This window comes from Schistocerca americana, chromosome X, assembly GCF_021461395.2.
Source record: "Schistocerca americana isolate TAMUIC-IGC-003095 chromosome X, iqSchAmer2.1, whole genome shotgun sequence".
Taxonomy (NCBI): domain Eukaryota; kingdom Metazoa; phylum Arthropoda; class Insecta; order Orthoptera; family Acrididae; genus Schistocerca; species Schistocerca americana.
The window spans coordinates 759433366-759451914 of record NC_060130.1 but is presented as its reverse complement, the minus strand read 5'-3'; the positions used below and the strand labels follow the sequence as shown (position 1 = coordinate 759451914).

Here is an 18549-nt window from a genome sequence, read left to right as displayed (position 1 = left end):
GATATTATGCAGCAAAATTTCCAGTCAAGGAAACCCTACAGTAGATTTGAAGGGTAAACCTTTGACAGACTGTCTGTGCCCTAACCTTCGAATGTATGTCTGTAACTTCCGTTGTGACTGGTCTTGGATAGTTATGATGGCATAACAAGCAATTTGTATAGCCAAAGATGAAATGTTGTTTGTTTCAACTGTGAGAGAAACATTAAGCATTTCACATAACTACTTCAATGTACTAGATGTTAGAGTGCTGTCAGACTGAATTTTCAGAGAAAAATACTTCATTTGTGGAGCCAGGTACAAGAAGTGTTATGAATAATTTAACAGTGGTATTTTTCATTTTCTGCTTTTGCTGAACTTCGGCATTACTATTGTTGATACATATACTGCAGGCTCTGAACCCAGATACACTGAAAATGATAAATGAAACTTGAAAAAATTGGCTTCTAAGTGAACATATACCATTGAGAAGTTAGTTACCGCAACCAAGATTTTACTTTCACATTCATTGACTTTGCGAGCTCGTGATCAAATTGCCATCTACCAACCTTACGATGACCTCAGCTATGCTAAGGACCAACCTGTCATCCCAAGAGATTCTACTGTGGAGCCTTATTATTATTTCCACATAAATGGTGCAGATAACTATACAGGATGATAGGAAGCAGTTGGGAAAGCTTGTAAAGATGTGGCAGGAGAGGTTGTGCTGAGAAATAGTTGTTAACAAAGTTTGATCCACTCCACTGTTTGTGGGTTATTTATTGTTTAAGTTAGCCAATCAGGTCATTGCCACACACGCACCCAGCCAGAAACACTGAGGAAACCAAACAAAGAGCAAGTTGGCAACAAACTGAACAGATGTAGCTTTGGCTCATTAGTTTAAATTTATCACTTCTGAAAAAGGCACATTTTAACTGAGCAAGTAGTAACTCTCATACCCTCGGATGTCTGTGCTCTGTGCATTACTGCATTTTAGCCTGTGCAAATGCTCAAATTTGTGCACACAACAGTCTGATAGGCTGACTTCAGTGCTAGTCAGTATGCAGCAAAAGCAGAATATGAAGTAAAGGCTGTCCACAAAATTCTACGAATTCAGATGTTGGTGCCATGAAGACTTATAATTAGCAGTTGTTTATTGGCTAAGACACCCAGTCCTGTTGCCTGCCTCCAACAGTTTATCGAACAGCAGTGCCAACACCTGCTCTAAAACACAATAAATCCGTGTGTACTGCCCTTTGTAGTAAAGTTTCGCTGACTGAAGCTCTGAGCTAATTCCACATTGTGCTGGAAATTTAGACATGTTCTCGTGCAAACCAGCACTTTTTTCTGCAGTTACAGCATTTCTTTGTTTGATGCATGGTTCTAAACATAATACTGTTGTCTTGTTTTCCTACATATCCACCTCTTGTCTTGCTGTCATAGCTTAAACAGAGGAAAGTGATACAGTGGTTATGGAACTGGACTCCCATTTGATAGGGATGGGCTTCAAATCCTGTCCTGCCATTCGTGTTTAAGTTTTCTATTTTTTATCGGAATCACTTAAAGCAAATGCCAATATGAATCCTATGACAAGTACACAGCTGATTGCCATCCATTTCTTTGTCCAGTTAAAGATTTAAGGTCAACTAAAATGACTTCTTCCCCTGGAGCATTGGAAATCAGTTTCTGCAGTAGCTCCTGCCTGTGGTAAGGTGTCTGTAAGAGATCTACCTTTATGTCAACCTTTATATTGGCTATACAGCTTTTATCATGGCAACCCCTAAAATTTGCTCTGCTCAGGAAATTGCCCTTAAAAGAAACTGAGAACACTTCTGATTCCCTTCATAAATATCATTTTATTGATATTTTTATAAACAAACTTACAGCTGTCTTGATAGCATAAGTTTTTTAATGCAGTGATTGGTTTCGATCTTATTATAAGATAATCTTCAGACATACAATAAACAGGAATCCTTATAAACATACAAAGGATGAAATTGTATATTCATAAAACAGTAAATAATGATGTTATATCATAATTGTCTGCTGGAGGCAGTGGTGTACTGCAATGTGAAGGATGCCAGCTGCTAATCAAATACTTGAAGCCCCGCCACCGTCTCCTGCATAACATCATGGATAGCCAATCACGTAAGTTCATTTCTGCCACTTAAGAAAGTAAGGTGGTAGTTACTATTAAGTCATTAATATCACCTATAGAACATATAAAACAATCTTATAGCTTACAAAATATAATGTAAACAGGTAATTATTGTGGCCTAAGCAATGTGGCTGTCAATTACATACTGTTATCAACCAAAGCAAAGATAATAGCAAGGATACCACTGTAGTAATCATGGCTACCTACTCATCTTACTAGGGCCAAAGATGATAGCAAGGACGCCAATATAGTAACCATGGCTACCTACATGTCTTACTAGGGCCAAAGAGGCTATCTGTGAGGAAAGCATCCTGGTTTCTCTAAGGTTGCCAGGGAGACTCAACGAAGGTTGATAGTACATGATATGGGTAAGTGATATGCGCATGAGTTACTGTTACCATTAAAATTTAAATTGAACTACATTTCGTCAAAATAACTTCTATATTACCGCTCCTGTCGATGGTCTGCATAGGATGCAACATGATAGCTATCATGAGTGTAAAATTAATGACATTATGCCAATACAAGCACTGCCTGGATGGTCATGTGATGGGTAGATGAAATAATGTCAGCACTAACCATAATGTTATATTGAAATATAGTAATAACTGCTGGCATAGCAGGGTAGGGTAAAAGCATCCCATGTCGAACAGTGGAACACATATAGGTGACATATAGCATATACATAAGGAAAGAAAATTGATTCGTGCACATATTACACAACATTTCACACTGGATTAAGTGCATAACGATGATCACATGTAAATAAAAACACAAAAAATATAAAGCATAATAATGTGACACTGAACATATGGAAGACGGAGGCACATTCATCTGGTGTAATGTCTGAATATGGTATAATAAAATACAACAGTTATAACGAAGTGTGGTAAGCAGTAGCGTAACAAATGCAGTTGACAATGATTGTGTAGAAAAATGAACTGTAACAGTGGAGATATGATTCTTGACATCTATACTCATCCAGGCAAACGGAACAATGTGAAGGGTGAAGTATTTTAGAATAATTCCTCAAACAGATCAAAAAATATTTTTCTCTGAAATCCAGTTGTTCGTTGGTTTCTGGATCTTTTCTCTTATGTATATAAATTTCAAGTTCTTAAAGAGTATTAAGTAAAAACTCTTTAGGGACAGTATGCAAAGATACTTATTGTTACTGATAGTCCCTTCAGAATGCTTATTTTGGTTAATGTGTTGCCTGAAAATAGATTTACTATGTGATGTACCAGTACTATGTTCATGATATCTTAATTTCTACCAGTTTGGCCAACATAATGGCTCACAATTATTACATGTGATTTTATACACCCTGTAATTTAGATTTATTGTGCGGTAGCATTCTCGCTTCCCGCGCCCGGGTTCCCGGGTTCGATTCTCGGTGGGGTCAAATATTTTCTCTGCCTAGTGATAACTGGGTGTTGTGTGACGTCCTTAGGTTAGTTAGGTTTAAGTAGTTCTAAGTTCTAGGGGACTGATGACCATAGATGTTAAGTCCCATAGTGCTCAGAGCCATTTGAACCATTTTTTTAAAGATTTATTACTCTTATTGTTCATAGTGTCTCTCTATGTTGAAGTAAATTGTTAGTTGTAAAGGCGATTGTAAGTTTTGTATCCCTAAACATTTTATCTATTTTATCTGAAATATTGCCAAAATAGGTTGTTTTGGTGAACTTCTACTTACTCTTCGCTTCGCTTTGGATTATGAACAGAGTTGCAAATTTTCTCATACAGGGTATGAATGAACTCAGATTCATAGTTGTTGGCTGTAACCATTTAAGTATAGTCAATTTCTTTCACACAGCCTCAATTTTTAATGGTAGTTTAGTGATCCTATGTACCATGTACTAGAAAAAGGATTTTTTGTATATATGTAAATTGCAGACTGGTGCCTCCCTTCATGATTGGTAATAGTAATGTTAAGAAAATGTATCATCTTATTACTTTCATGTACGACCCAAAATTTCAATTTTGGATGACTATTATTGAGTTTGCTTGTCAAATTATCAATGTCTTCTTTGGAGCCATTAAAAAGTAAGTGTGTCATCCACATATCTTTTGTAATGTATAATTTTATTGCTTAATTCAGAGTTTCTCAAAAAAATGTAATTTCTCTGATCGACAAAAATTTCAGCGGTTGTACCTGCTAGTGAATTTCCCATGGCAAGGCCATATTTCTCAAAATAAATCTTCCCATTAAACATGAAATAGTTAAAAGCTAAGGTATTTTCAAGTAATGTAATGAATTCTACTATTTCTTCACTATTCATTCTTTAGTGTTTCATAAGATTTTTTATAATTTCGATCGTTATGCAATTGGAATATTTGTAGTGAGATTTGTAATATCTAAGCAAGTGAATCTTGTGCCATCGGGAATTTTAATGTCATAAATTTGTTCTGCTAGTTGAAATGTATTATTAATACCAAAATTCTTTTCGAAAACATACGGTTTCAGAATGGTGTTCAGCTTCTTATTTAAATGATATAATGGACCATTTTTATTATTAACAATTGGACGAATTGGTAAATTTATTTTGTGACGCTTTGTGATCTTAATTTTGGTATTTGTGGGTTCATTATCTTAAGAACATTTGTCTTTAGGAGTGGACAACCAATTGTTTTCAATTAATCTTTTAATATATGTCTGAAATTTAGCAGTTGGATCTTTCATTACATCTACTATGTTGTTTTCGTTGAAAATAATTCAGTTTTGGAGATGAAAGTTTCTCCATTTACAACTATCAGAGTATTCCTGTTGTCTGTTTGTATAACGACTGCTTTATTTGTTAAAAGCTAGTCATTAATACCTTCAATTGTTTTTAATTCATGATTGGTTTTTATAAATATTTTATTCCTTTCTTTCAGCACGAGATCTTTAGTTTTGAGCACTATTGGAAAAGTTTCCACTTTACTACATTTAGCTAATTTGGTGGCAATCCTAACACCTGCTATTAATTGTTTCGTGTTAGTATCATTAAGTGATGGTGATAAATTATATTTAAGTCCCTTATTTAACAAATTCATTTCAGTGTTTGTAAATTCAATATTTGTTAAATTAGCCACTGTATAGATATAATAATTAACTCCACATCATGTCGTCCACAGATATAAAAAAAGCCTTTTTCGAATACATGGTACATAGGATCGCTAAACTACCATTAAAAAATGAGGCTGTGCAGAACAAGTTGACTGTACTTAAACAAATTAAAACAGCCAACAACTATGAATCTCAGTTTGTTCATACCCTTTATGAGAAAATTAGCAACTCTGTTCAAAATCCAACACAAAGCAAAGCGAAGCGAAGAATAAGCAGTTCACCAAAACAACCTATTTTGGCAATATTTCTGATAAACTAGATCAAATGTTTCGGGATACAAAACATACAATCGCCTTTACTACTAACAATTTACTTCAACATAGATTGAGACACACTATGAACAATACGAGTAATAAATATTTAAATTACAGGGTGTATAAAATCACATGTAATAATTGTGATAGTCATTGTTGGCCAAACTGGTAGAAATTTTAAGATAAGATATCATGAACATAGTATTGGTACATCACGTAGTAAATATATTTTCGGGCAACACATTAACCAAAACAAGCATTCTAATGGGACTATCAATAACAATAAATATCTTGCCTACTGCCCCTAAAGGGCTTTCACTTAATACCCTAGAAGAACTTAAATTTTATATACATAAAAGAACTGGATTTCAGAGAAAAATATTTTTTGATCTGTTTGAGGAATTATTCTAAAATACTTCACCCTTCACCCTTCACATTGTTCAGTTTGCCTGGATGAGTATGAATGTCAAGATAACCATATCTCCGCTGTAACAATTCGTTTTAATTAGTTTTTCTACGCAATTATTGTAGACTGCATTTGTTACACTACTGCTTACCACATTTGGTTATAACTGTTGTATTTTATTATACCGTATTCACAGTCAGACAAATGTGCCTCTGCTCCTCAATATGTTAAGTATGACATTATGCTTTATATTTTTTGTGTATTTATTTACATGTGATCGTAATTATTACACAACATGTCATGCTGGGTTAAGTGCATGTGTGCACAAATCAATTTTCTTTCCTTATATATACACTATATGTCACCCATCTGTGTTCCACTGTTTGACGAGGGATGCTTTTCACCCTACCCTGCTATGCCAGTGGTTATTGCTATATTTCAATATAACATTATGTTTAGCACAGACATTATTTCGTCTGTTCATTTGTGACCGTCCAGAGAGTGGTTGTATTGGAATAACGTCATTAATTTTACACTCATGATAGCCATCATGTTGCATCATCATATGCAGATGATTGATCGGAATGGTAATATAGGTGTTACTTTATAAAATTTTCTTTAACATTCCACTACTGAAATCACATTTCAGGCGTACATTGTTTGAAGTTATTTTGGCGAGATGTTGTTCAATTTAAATTTTAATGGTAACAGTAACTCATGCGCATATCATTTACACATCATGTACTATCAACCTTTTTTGAGTCTCCCTGGCTACCTTATAGCGACCAGGACGCTTTCCCCATAGATAGCCTCTTTGGCCCTAGTAAGATGAGTAGGTAGCCATGGTTACTACCATGGTGGTATAAGGAGGGGAGATGGTGCAATAGCTGTCTGCTGTAAATTTGTTTGAAGGCGGTGGGCATGGTCGGCCGCCATGTTTGATTGGTCAAAACAGTGACAGGGCTCTTGTTAGAATTGCGTGTTCTTCATATTTAACGTTATGTCTGCGAAATAATTTCAGATGTTGAGTGTTACAATGTTCACATGCATAACACGTCAGAATAGCTTTTTCAGGCGTTTTTTTGTTTTGTTTTGTTTTTTTTGTTTTGTTTTTTGTTTTGTTTTTAATGAGTTTTTGCCCCCAGCAATACAACTGATTTGGTCTCGTTAACTTAAAGTGTTTCTTTTGGATACGAACTTCGATTGATGAAAAATAGTGTACAAAGCTCTTTTCAAACTCAAATCACCTTTTACTGTATTTGTGTCGATGTAAACTGAAAGCAGAACCCGAAAGCTGTGCTTGTTTACATACCGGATGATATTTCTTACTCGTTTACACACTTGTACAAAATTTCATTTGTAAACACAAACATCGTTTGCCCTTTGTCAAGAAAAATAAGCATATGATAGTGCTTTTGTGAATGTCAACACAGCAAACTTGTAAAAGTACACACAATGGGATTTTCAGTACCATTGTAGTTTAAACGTCTGAACACTATGAAATCACAACTGTTGCTCTGTGTGTGATTATTAATAGCACAATAGGCCTTTATGTCAGATGATAATTAGGAAACCTTCCTTTAGTGTATAAGTCAATACATGTCATTAAGTAGCAGGTTTGATGCTAATCATGAACTGTTAAGCAAATCTCAATTACACAAATTTGTGTAAAGGACAACACTGCTATTAAAATCACCAATAGTTAAATTAGGATGCCCTGCAAACATGCGTGCTCAAATTTCAACCTGAAAGTCAAGCTAAACACTTGCTGATGATAGGTACTTACGTGCAATAGTCTGAAATTTCACTGAAATGTATAAAACATAATGGAAAAGAGTGAGGCACCTTGACTGTTTTAACCTACCTCTTTTTTTTATTTGCTTCAATGTTGGATAAAGCAAAATATCTTAAACCACTGCTACACTTGGAACCATTTCTTGCACATAGCATTTAAACTAGCATTACGTTTACACACTATTGTTTTATCACTCACCTTTTACAATTACTGTAACATACCGCAGACTTCCATGGGATAAAGTTGCAAAAGTAAAGGATAAAATAAGAGAGAAACAATAAATGGCATAGTAGGGTGTTTTGTACATTTCAACTCACTAAAACACATTTTCAAGTACAGATTATCAAGCTGTGTTCTTGCATTATCAAATTGTCAGTGTTTCAATCTCATTATAGCTTATCCACTAACATTCCATATAATCATATGTGAAGTATGGGACTAACAAAATTTTTGAGAAAGTTATAAACAATGTAGTTTTGAGAAACATTTTAATCTCTTGGATACAGTACAATATTAATATTGACATTTGGGTTACAACAAAGCACTGACATATTTTCAGTGTCCTCAGGTTACACAATATGTTTTGTGCCAATAACAAGCCAACAAGACAATTATATCTGGACAGTGTTATAACAAATGTAAAAATAAGTATGTATGAAATGGGCTTCTTAATAGTCTGTATCTATCAGAACATGTAGTATGGCTAGAATTGGTGATAAAAAATCCCACAGAACAATGTGAAATAAAACTTTCAGATCACAGTTGTGCATCATAGGAGTGGTCCAATTTCCTGGATCAATTTACAAATGAGCTCTTGAAAGCCTTACACCACTAAGTCAACAAACACAATTTTCCATCTGAAACCGCTAAACTCTCATTACAATGAACTCCGTTACTAATGCAGTACTCTTTAAACTACACGGAGCTACAAATTAAGGTAATCATTTCATCATTAAAATACATATCACAAATAAAAATTGGCTGGTCAATTTTTGTTTAATGCACTGCCACCAGAAGCACACACTACCTCATTAAAATACTTCAGAAATGTTCTCCAAAAGGGGTAAAGCTTTCATATGTACCCTCAAACACAGCTTTAAAAGGGAAAATTAAATAACGTAGAGGAAAGAAGTGTGGGAAGGAAAGTTCACAAATTCATTGACCTTTAAAAAGAACTAATTTGGTGTATGCTGTTCTCAATTTTTTTTCATGGAGTGAATCTGTTAAACATTTTGCAGCATGTTTCTGATGTGTCAGCAGGTACCTTTTCGCAATAGCTTTGATCAGCAGTACCAAGTGATTAGATAATGGGTGCTGATCCTTCATGTGCTCTAATTCCTCAAACACAGGCTCGAACAGAAAAGTGCCAAGTACCTCTGACACACATTTAGTATTAGGATCTTTCACAGAGAACCCTCCTATTTCCAGCACTGTATTTTCTAAATACTTTTTCAGAACACATACAGATGTCCACAACATCGTCAGATGGTGAAATCAAACCACCTCTACTCTTTCTGTGTATAAGAGAATAGGCAGTATGACTCCCTTCCCCTCGCAACACTGACGAGCATGTTTCACACTGTAAAGTTCTCTCTAAGTGACGAACCACAAATCCCGAAATATAAACAATATGGGTTGCCACTTCAGAGAGAATCATTTCAGCTTCAACTTAATCATGATCATGGCTCACCAAATGGGTTTCCATATCTAGTAATTGCCTACGTTCAGTGGTGAAATTGATTTGTTGTTATATAGTCTGACCGCTGTATGTCAAAATAGGGATCTCCTCCGGGGCTATACAATTGCCTCTGTCTGATTCACGAATTTCATTGTGAATAAGGAGTCTCTTATAGGCAGATATGAACTGTCGAGCTGTTGGATTGTTATTCCACCCACCACAACTACGGATTGCACTATAAAACATCTCCAAATGATCCTGGGAGCATTTATAAATACGGAGGAACTTCAACAAAGGTGCAGAGGATTGTGGTCCAAGCTTTGTATAGAGGTGCAAGGCACTAGAAATACACAGTAGGAAGCCGATGAAACCTGTTTTCCTGTTACTGTCCACAACTCTTTGTCCCTGACACACAGTAAGTGTTTTGATGTATGTCTGAGCCTCCATTAAAAAATTCTTTAACAACCTTGAAATTATGAACATTCAAAGGCTGCTTCCACTTATTCTGCAGAAGGCTTCTGGAATTTAATATATCAAACGGGCAGTTGAATATGCTTGTAACAGAAGCATCTTCAAAGCCTGGTATCTTCATATCACAGCAGTACTGCATTGCGTCTGCCATGGAAGTGCTGCGCAGCTGGGCTGCTAACCTAACTTTCATTTTGTTGTTCACAAAATTGATGTGGCTACTCGTAATGCTGTTGCCTAACTGGAGACCTTCTTTCACTTGTAACTTATGCAGTAGTTCAAATAGGTACCATGAAATTACAGTACCTTGCCCATCCCAAAAATGTTTTCTCTCCCCTAATGCATTTCTTACAAGTTTTAGCATATGGGGTGGATCTAACAGAAATGCAACTTCAAAATTGTTACCCTGATAAAAAAAAGGTGGTCTTTAATCCATCAACGTCAGTATTGCACCCCCAAGCATTTGGCCATAGATATATTGGAGGCACAACCGTCACAAGAGACACTACTTGAATGCCACTGGCACTGGCAGGGCTAATGCATTGTTTAATCAAATGAGCTTTCTGCTCCCCAGTCAATCCACATGTCAAAAAATACCCTACTGGTAGCTTCCATGACCCATTAATTGTGACTAACATTAATACAAAGGCCTCTTTATCTACAGGTAAACTATCCATAGCAACAGAGGCCCCCGTATCTATGTACCCATAATACTGTGTTCCATCAAATTCTGTTTGTTGCGTGATTGCAATTTCATCCATTAACAAACTGCATAGAATTTTATTAGTCCGGCCCTGATAAGCTTTTGCTTTAATAATGGCAAATGCCTCCGTGGTAAAGCCAGGAGCACCATCCACATCCTGGTACCACCTTGCTAATGTTCTTGGATGTGGCAGACACGTGTCGTAGCAGTGTCTAACATATTTATACACTTGTGGGGAATAAAAGTTTAATGTAAGAGCAAAATAATGTAGCTCAGGGCTGTAAGTTCTAGGTACTCTTAAAGTTTGCCTTTGCTGCCTGTCGTTGCAACAGCTGCTTGTGCATTCCAGGTATGCTTGCAATAACACTTAAGACTGTCTTCATCCACAAAATGTTTTTTCTCAGTTCTTCCATCACTGTGCTCAAACATGCCACTTTTTTGAATTGAATGGCACTTGGATTGCTGAAGAACTTTGACTTTCTTCCTATAATTTTCATTTTTTTTTTTGTCAGCAGCACACACATCCCTCTTAAGGTTCCTCACTATTGGTGTTTCTTCAGGATTTACATCCAATGGTGTGGTGGGATTAGCAGGATGAGAAGCTTCAGCCTGAAAGCCACTGGTAGTGGCTTCATCTTGAGTTCTGCATGTAGCAGTTAAATTAACTGTACATTTTGATGTCTGCTGCCTTTGTGTTGGTGGTCGTCTCTTCTTCTGTTCCTACAGAAAACAGATCGAAAACAAATAAAAACTGTTCAATTACACCTTACAGCCTACTTATAATTATTTGCATTCCGTAATGCATTTACAATATTTGTAGAGTCTGATTGGACTTGTTACTATTTATTTGCACTACAATGACAGTACAGAAATACCTGTGGATGTGAGGGGGTAGAAACATGCCTTTATGAGAAGCTGCATTTTGGGGGGGGGGGGGGGGGGGGGGGGCTCGATGTACTCCCAGCGCAGTATGAAAGTGCCAATTTGGTGGTTTTGTATCCACTGTATGTTTTGGAAATTGTAGCAATACACACTTGAACATATGATATATTAGACAAACTATCTTACACAATTAAGCACTTTTTTTTCCCAGTATGATAATTTGTCACTGCCCATAACAAGAGTAAATGCAATGCTGTTACTAGGGCATTTAAGTAGTGTTATTTCACAACAGACACCAATGCTTACAGGTGTGAAACTATTATCAAAGAATACTGATTCAACTTCTTGAATTTTCCCAAAATGGAGGATTAAGTAATTAATGATCAAAAGAAATAAAATTAAATATGACAAAGAGGAAGAGCAGATTAAGACAGTTATAACTTGACTTAATGCCTGAAGTCTTATTACACAGAAATAAAATCACACTCACACACTCTCTCTCTCTCTCACACACTCTCTCTCTCTCTCTCTCTCTCTCTCTCTCTCTCTCTCTCTCTCTCTCTCTCTCTCTCTCTCATGAAAAAAAAATAGAAATTTACGCCCAAAAATGTGATAAAACTATGAAATTATTGTTACATGGATTAACTCCACTGTAATGCGCACATGTTATTGGTTATAGACTAAAACACAACTGAAATTAGAGGCCTAATTAAAACATTCATACTTTCTGGCATTGTACATTTATTTCCTAGTTTTACAGGAATTTAGAATCAATATGCTGATTTGCCGTAGACCTCCTTTCGTAAGTGAGGTGGAAAGGCAGGAAAAATTGATGGCACAGAATTTTCCCTGATCCGAACACTCGAAACTGAAGTTCGGTCAATATCTTCTTCTCGAAAATGCTGGGAACATATTTTGCTTACATTTGTTAGGTATCCAGTCTTTCCTTCTTACCATATGAACCCACAGAGCTCTAAGAGCTTCATTGACTGGAAATCTGAAATAAAATAAGAGGAAAACAGTTTCACCAAATGTAAACAAGGCCGCACATCTCTCTCATATAAACAACAATATTTTACGAACGGGGCCACTTACGCATGGAACGTGATTCCTTTTGATTTGGTAGCACTATTCCAACGGTTAGTACACCCGTAAACAACGCAAACCGGCATTATAAAATGAAAAAACTTCCGCAGCTCTACACAGTAGCACAATCGGGAACGAGTCTTCTGACCAAACTGCAATGGCGGAGCTCGGTTTCTGTCGGCTTCAAGTTTGTGACGTCATGGCATCTCCCCTCCTTATACCTCCACGGTTACTACAGTAGCGTCCTTGCTACGAGGTGCATTCAAGTTCTAAGGCCTCAGAATTTTTTTTCTCCGGACTGGAATGAGATAGAAACGTGCACATTGTTTTAAAATGTGGCCGCGTTCATTGTCAATATGTGCCAGAGATGGCAGCACCGTACGGCAGATAGGATTTTACCGCCAGCGGCGAGAATGAGAACTATTTTAAATACTTAAAATGGCGACGTTTTCCTTACTTGAACAGTGCGCAATCATTCGTTTTCTGAATTTGCGTGGTGTGAAACCAATTGAAATTCATAGACAGGTGAAGGAAACATGTGGTGATGGAGTTATGGATGGGTTGAAAGTGCGTTCGTGGGTGGGACAGTTTAATGAAGGCAGAACATCGTGTGACGACAAACCGAAACAACCTCGGGCTCGCACAAGCCGGTCTGACGACATGATCGAGAAAGTGGAGAGAATTGTTTTGGGGGATCGCCAAATGACTGTTGAACAGATCGCATCCAGAGTTGGCATTTCTGTGGGTTCTGTGCACACAATCCTGCATGACGACCTGAAAATGCGAAAAGTGTCATCCAGGTGGGTGCCACGAAAGCTGACGGTCGACCACATGGCTGCCCGTGTGGCATGTTGCCAAGCAATGTTGACGTGCAACAACAGCACGAATGGGACTTTCTTTTCGTCGGTTGTGACAATGGATGAGACGTGGATGCCATTTTTCAATCCAGAAACTGTGCCAGTCAGCTCAATGGAAGCACACAGATTTACCGCCACCAAAAAAATTTTGGGTAACCGCCAGTGCTGAAAAAATGGTGTCCATGTTCTGGGACAGCGAGGGTGTAATCCTTACCCATTGCGTTCCAAAGGGCACTACGGTAACAGGTGCAGCCTACGAAAATGTTTTGAAGAACTGATTCCTTCCTGCACTGCAACAAAAACATCTGGGAAGGGGTGCGCGTGTGCTGTTTCACAAAGACAACGCACCCGCACATCGAGCTAACGTTACGCAACAGTTTCTTCGTGATAACAACTTTGAAGTGATTCCTCATGCTCCCTACTCACCTGACCTGGCTCCTAATGATTTTTGGCTTTTTCAAACAATGAAAGACACTCTCCGTCGCCGCACATTCACCAGCCATGCTGCTATTGCCTCGGTGATTTTCCAGTGGTCAAAACAGACTCCTAAAGAAGCCTTTGCCACTGCCATGGAATCATGGCATCAGCGTTGTGAAAAATGTGTACGTCTGCAGGGCGATTACGTCGAGAAGTAATGCCAGTTTCATCGATTTCGGGTGAGTAGTTAATTAGAAAAAATCGGAGGCCTGAGAACTAGAATGCACCTCGTATTATCTTTGCTTTGGTCGATAACAGTACATGATAGGGCCACACTGCTTAGGCCACAGTAATTACCTGTTTACACTATATTTTGTAAGCTATAAGATTGTTTTATATGTTCTATAGGTGGTATTAATGGCTTAATAGTAACTACCATGTTACTTTCTTAAGTGGCAGAAATGCAACTTAAGTGATTGGCTATCCACGATGTTACGCCAGAGATGGTGGCGGGGTTTCAAGTATTTAATTAGTAGCTGACGTCCTTCGCATTGCAGTACACCACCATCCACAAGCAAGAGGATTATCAATATATGATTTTGTCCTTTATATGTTTATAGGGATTCCTGTTTATTGTAGGTCTGAAGATGATCTTGTAATAAGATCAAAACCGGTCACCACATTAAAAATTTATGCAATCAAGATTGCTTTAAGTTTATTTATAATAATTGACAGCTGTGTTCTTTAAAATGTTGATATTTTTAGTTATGTGTATTACATTTCTCCTTGTGTTTTAGAGAGAATAAATGTCTGTGTTGTTCATGTTGGGCTTATGTCCGTAGGACAAGTGCAGAGGATGGATTCTGGCAAGAGATGATCTGATGATCTGATGATCTTCAGTTGGGGTGACTTCCACACTGGCAGTACCACCCTTCCCTATTTTAAACATCTTAAAACTGCCATTCTTTTCCCTTGCTTTAACTTGCCTCATTGCTTGAACACAATTCAGATTTTAGCTATGATGACAAGATTAAGGATCCTGGACTAGACCGTTAAATTGTTTATATACTATATTACTATTTTAGTTGAATTTCCTCTGGAAGGAAGAAAGGACCGATAACCATACTGTTTAATCCCTTAAGAATCCTATTAAACATGATCTGTAATGAATTTTTTTTTTACGATTTCATATTTGCACAGCTGCTATTGTGTAACATATCTTTTTTTCCTTTCTTGTCAGTGAAGTACAGGAATAATGTACTGATACATGTAACAATCACTTTATGTGGTAGTTGTAGTACATCAAGGATGATGAATATGGGCTGCTGCAAAGTTTCTTTTTGTGTTTTTATTGAACACTCAAAGCAATTAAGAATGTACCATATGTACCAGGCTTACAGTTTACTAATGCTAATAAATTTACATGAAGAATAATCTGACTGAAACGAAATTCATACTACCATTGATTTGGTGCACTATAATTAGGTTTAGAGAACTGTACATGCTCTCTGTTTTAGAGGACTCTTTATGATGTTTGGCCCTTACATGCTAGAATCAAAACCTTTAATTTGTGTGGTCTGGAACCAGAGTGCATGTATATGTCCCCGAGGTTAGGAAGCAGTGGTATCCATTGTTTTGTAAAGATGTCTAGCATATTTCAGAAAGCACTTGTGCCTCAGACTAAAACGGGCATGTGTATGCCATCATTGGCGTTATGACTGGCAATGTAAGTTTCCAGATTAGACACATTAGAACCTGTTATATAGTGAAGGCAGCATGTGGGTTACATAGTATCTGGGTGACAGCACTCAGGGAGCTTGTGCATTTGTGAGACATGGTGGAAAATTGAAGAAGTGATATGATGGATTTTTACCATCACATACAGCTTGCGATCTTACCACTTACTTATTGAGTGTAGTGTGAATGATTTAGTCTTGAAGAATGGTCAGTGCTGAGAGTCCTAAAACTTCCAGGGTGGTGGTCCCATTCAGATTACACTCGGTGAGTTGAAATAAAAGTTGTATCCAGTGGTAAACACAATCAATCACATGATTTGATTATTTTTTTCCCCCCGTGTCAGTCAATAGCACAGGCTCCCAAACTGCTGTCACCTTGGTAGCATGTAACAAGCGTGCTGCCATCAGTGTATAACAGGTTGCAATGGGTTTGACTTGGAAACCTATTTTGCCATGGGTTTGACTTGGAAACCTATTTTGCCATGGGTTTGACTTGGAAACCTATTTTGCCATTCATAATGTTAGTGATGGTGTTTATATGCCAGGAGTAGTCTGAAGCATTTGTTTTTCTGAAAATGGAAGCTAACGTAGTCCCATGTGAGTCCATCAGTCCAGCCCGCAGCAAACAGTGTATACAGTGGATGCACAGCTAATGTTGCACTTTGCAGTGTACTGTGCACTGTTCTGAAACTTATTAATAGATCAAAATTGTGCACAGAACTGGGACTTGAATCTAGAACCCTGTGTTTCGTGGCAGTGCTCTTGATAGATGAGCTATACAGGCATAGCTTAGTCTGTAAGAGCACTGCCTATGGAAGACCTGTTTTCAAGTTGTTGTCTTTGTCTGGCACATAGTTCTAACATTTTTGTCTGATTTTTCTGTAGGCTTTGCAAAGCAAATGCTGTGGATGAATTCTGGGACCCTCTTGCATCCACTGATTCCACGTAATTCTATCGTACATGTTTCTGGCTAGCTGAAATGGTGATAAACCAATTTCCCGGTCCTCCTCCTCTCCCCCATCTGAACCCACATTCTGATGTTGATGCTGTGTCCTCATGTGTCATTGAGATACAGTGTTACTTGCTTTGATATTTTTACTTTGTTCACTGTGTGCACTTGGCAGAACACTGACCTTTGCAGTCATTCAAGAGGTCACTGCTAGGCGACTGAAGTTTAGATCGGGGCCAGTGGCAGTCACAGTGGAGCTTATCTATTGCTCATAGGTTGGCAATGTGTCAGTTTCACATAGCCGGTGGAATGATCCTTTAACATAACCGGTGGGAGGTGAGGAGAAACGGAATGTTTCTATTGCCAAAATAGCAACCTTTGTCTCATTCACTGTTTTCAGTGTATTAGTGAGTTTAGAGAGAAATATTTTGTGATTATGGCAGCGAGTTCTATGAAGGGGACTGATGTTGGTCCATGTCTTGTGGAATAGTAAAAGAGACACGAAAATGTAGCAAATGTGGTGGCAAAATGAATTCGCAGTCAATCAGCGTAAGCACACTTACTGGGCCAGTGTTTATAAATGAAATTGTGAGAGAAGGCAGTTTATTCATAATAGTAGTGTGTTTTATAAACATTGATCCACCTACATCCTCCCATTATTTAATAAAAAAAAAAAAAAAAAAAAAAAATTGATCCACTTGCTCAGCGTGCTTGCACAGATTACGTGGAAACAGAGCAGAGAAATATTTCACTTCTTTCTTGAATATATCAAGCATTGTGACACTGTCCTTGGTTTGCAGGTACTAGCACAGTTTAAACAGCTGTGCCACAGACAAGGAGCAATTAAATTAATCCTTGCTTACTGCTCTCTTTCACCCTTCTTCCAAATATATTACTTGGAACACAGTCTGCCTGCTGTTCATTTCATTGACTGTGTAACACAGACAGCTGACACACTTCATTTGCGCCTATCATACCTCATGGCAAGTGATAACTACATTCCTGCATGAAACATGTAAGTATGCTACTGGCCCTAGTCTAGACTTTCACTCTGTTGACCATGTGGGTACACCATCTCTGTAATCTTTATCAAACATTGCTGATATACTGTTTTACAATCCTCTAAGTAGGGATTCACTTTTTCTGTATTTAAACATATATTACTGCAGAACATTTCCATTTAACTCTGATATCTTGTATTGGTCCAAAACATGTAAAACTTTTAAAGTTAAATTATTTTTGGACCACATATTTTAGAAGACTTTGTTTTGGGAGTAAATCAAAAGCTTTTAGTTGTTCAGGTATTAATTTGTTTCAGGTGTAATGTCAGCCCGTGGAATACTTACCAACCCAGCAATGTTTGCTGGATACCATCAGACTCCAGTGGAATGCGTCCAGGAATGGATAACACTAGCCAAGGCAATGAAGGTTCCCTTCAAATGTTTTCACCACCATCTTGTGTTTATGCTGGAAAAAGTACTTGCCAAACAAGATCGTCTGATTTTTAACTGTCTGAAAGATGAAGAATCTGTTCTAAAGTATCTCAAAGATTATTTTGATATTTTCCCAAAAGAAAAATCACAGAATTTCGATCCAGCCAATTTTACAGTCTGTGATTATTCATGTGTGTTGGATAGAAGTTTGTCTGAGACCAAAAGTACTCTCTCTGAAGATACAAGTTCAGAAGCTATTTTAGAACATTGCTGTATTTTTAATGTGTAGCAGCTAAGAATCAAAAGCTAATATATGTCCTCTTTAAATAGAAAACTTAATTATTTGTGGATACTTAACCAAAACTGTATTATATGTTTTGTATTTATATCCTGGCAAATCTCAATAGGGGAAAGTGTATTGGCATCTACAGTACTTCCGTAACCCTGCCTTTACAATTTCTGTGTATTAGATTTCCATAAGAACACTCTAGAAACGTCTTCACATGTTGCTGACACACTTACGTACTTCATCAGTCATCTATTTGACTTGTCAGTAATGTCATTTTATCTTTGTTGACTACTGAAATAGTACTCTTAATCCTTGATTTGCGTGAATTGACAAATTTAATGTTGGTCCTC

At 37.3% G+C, this 18549-nt stretch overlaps 1 protein-coding gene across 1 annotated transcript in view; it reads left to right on the top strand.

Annotated features, from left to right (window-relative positions):
- Positions 1–18249, top strand: part of LOC124555385 (tRNA-dihydrouridine(20a/20b) synthase [NAD(P)+]-like) — a 35629-nt gene extending 17380 nt beyond the window's left edge. The window contains exon 6 of the mRNA XM_047129279.1: positions 17796–18249. Within this exon, the coding sequence (XP_046985235.1) occupies positions 17796–18199 (404 nt within the window). The 3' untranslated portion in view covers positions 18200–18249. The remainder of the gene's footprint in view (positions 1–17795) is intronic.
- Positions 18250–18549: the final 300 nt, after the last annotated feature.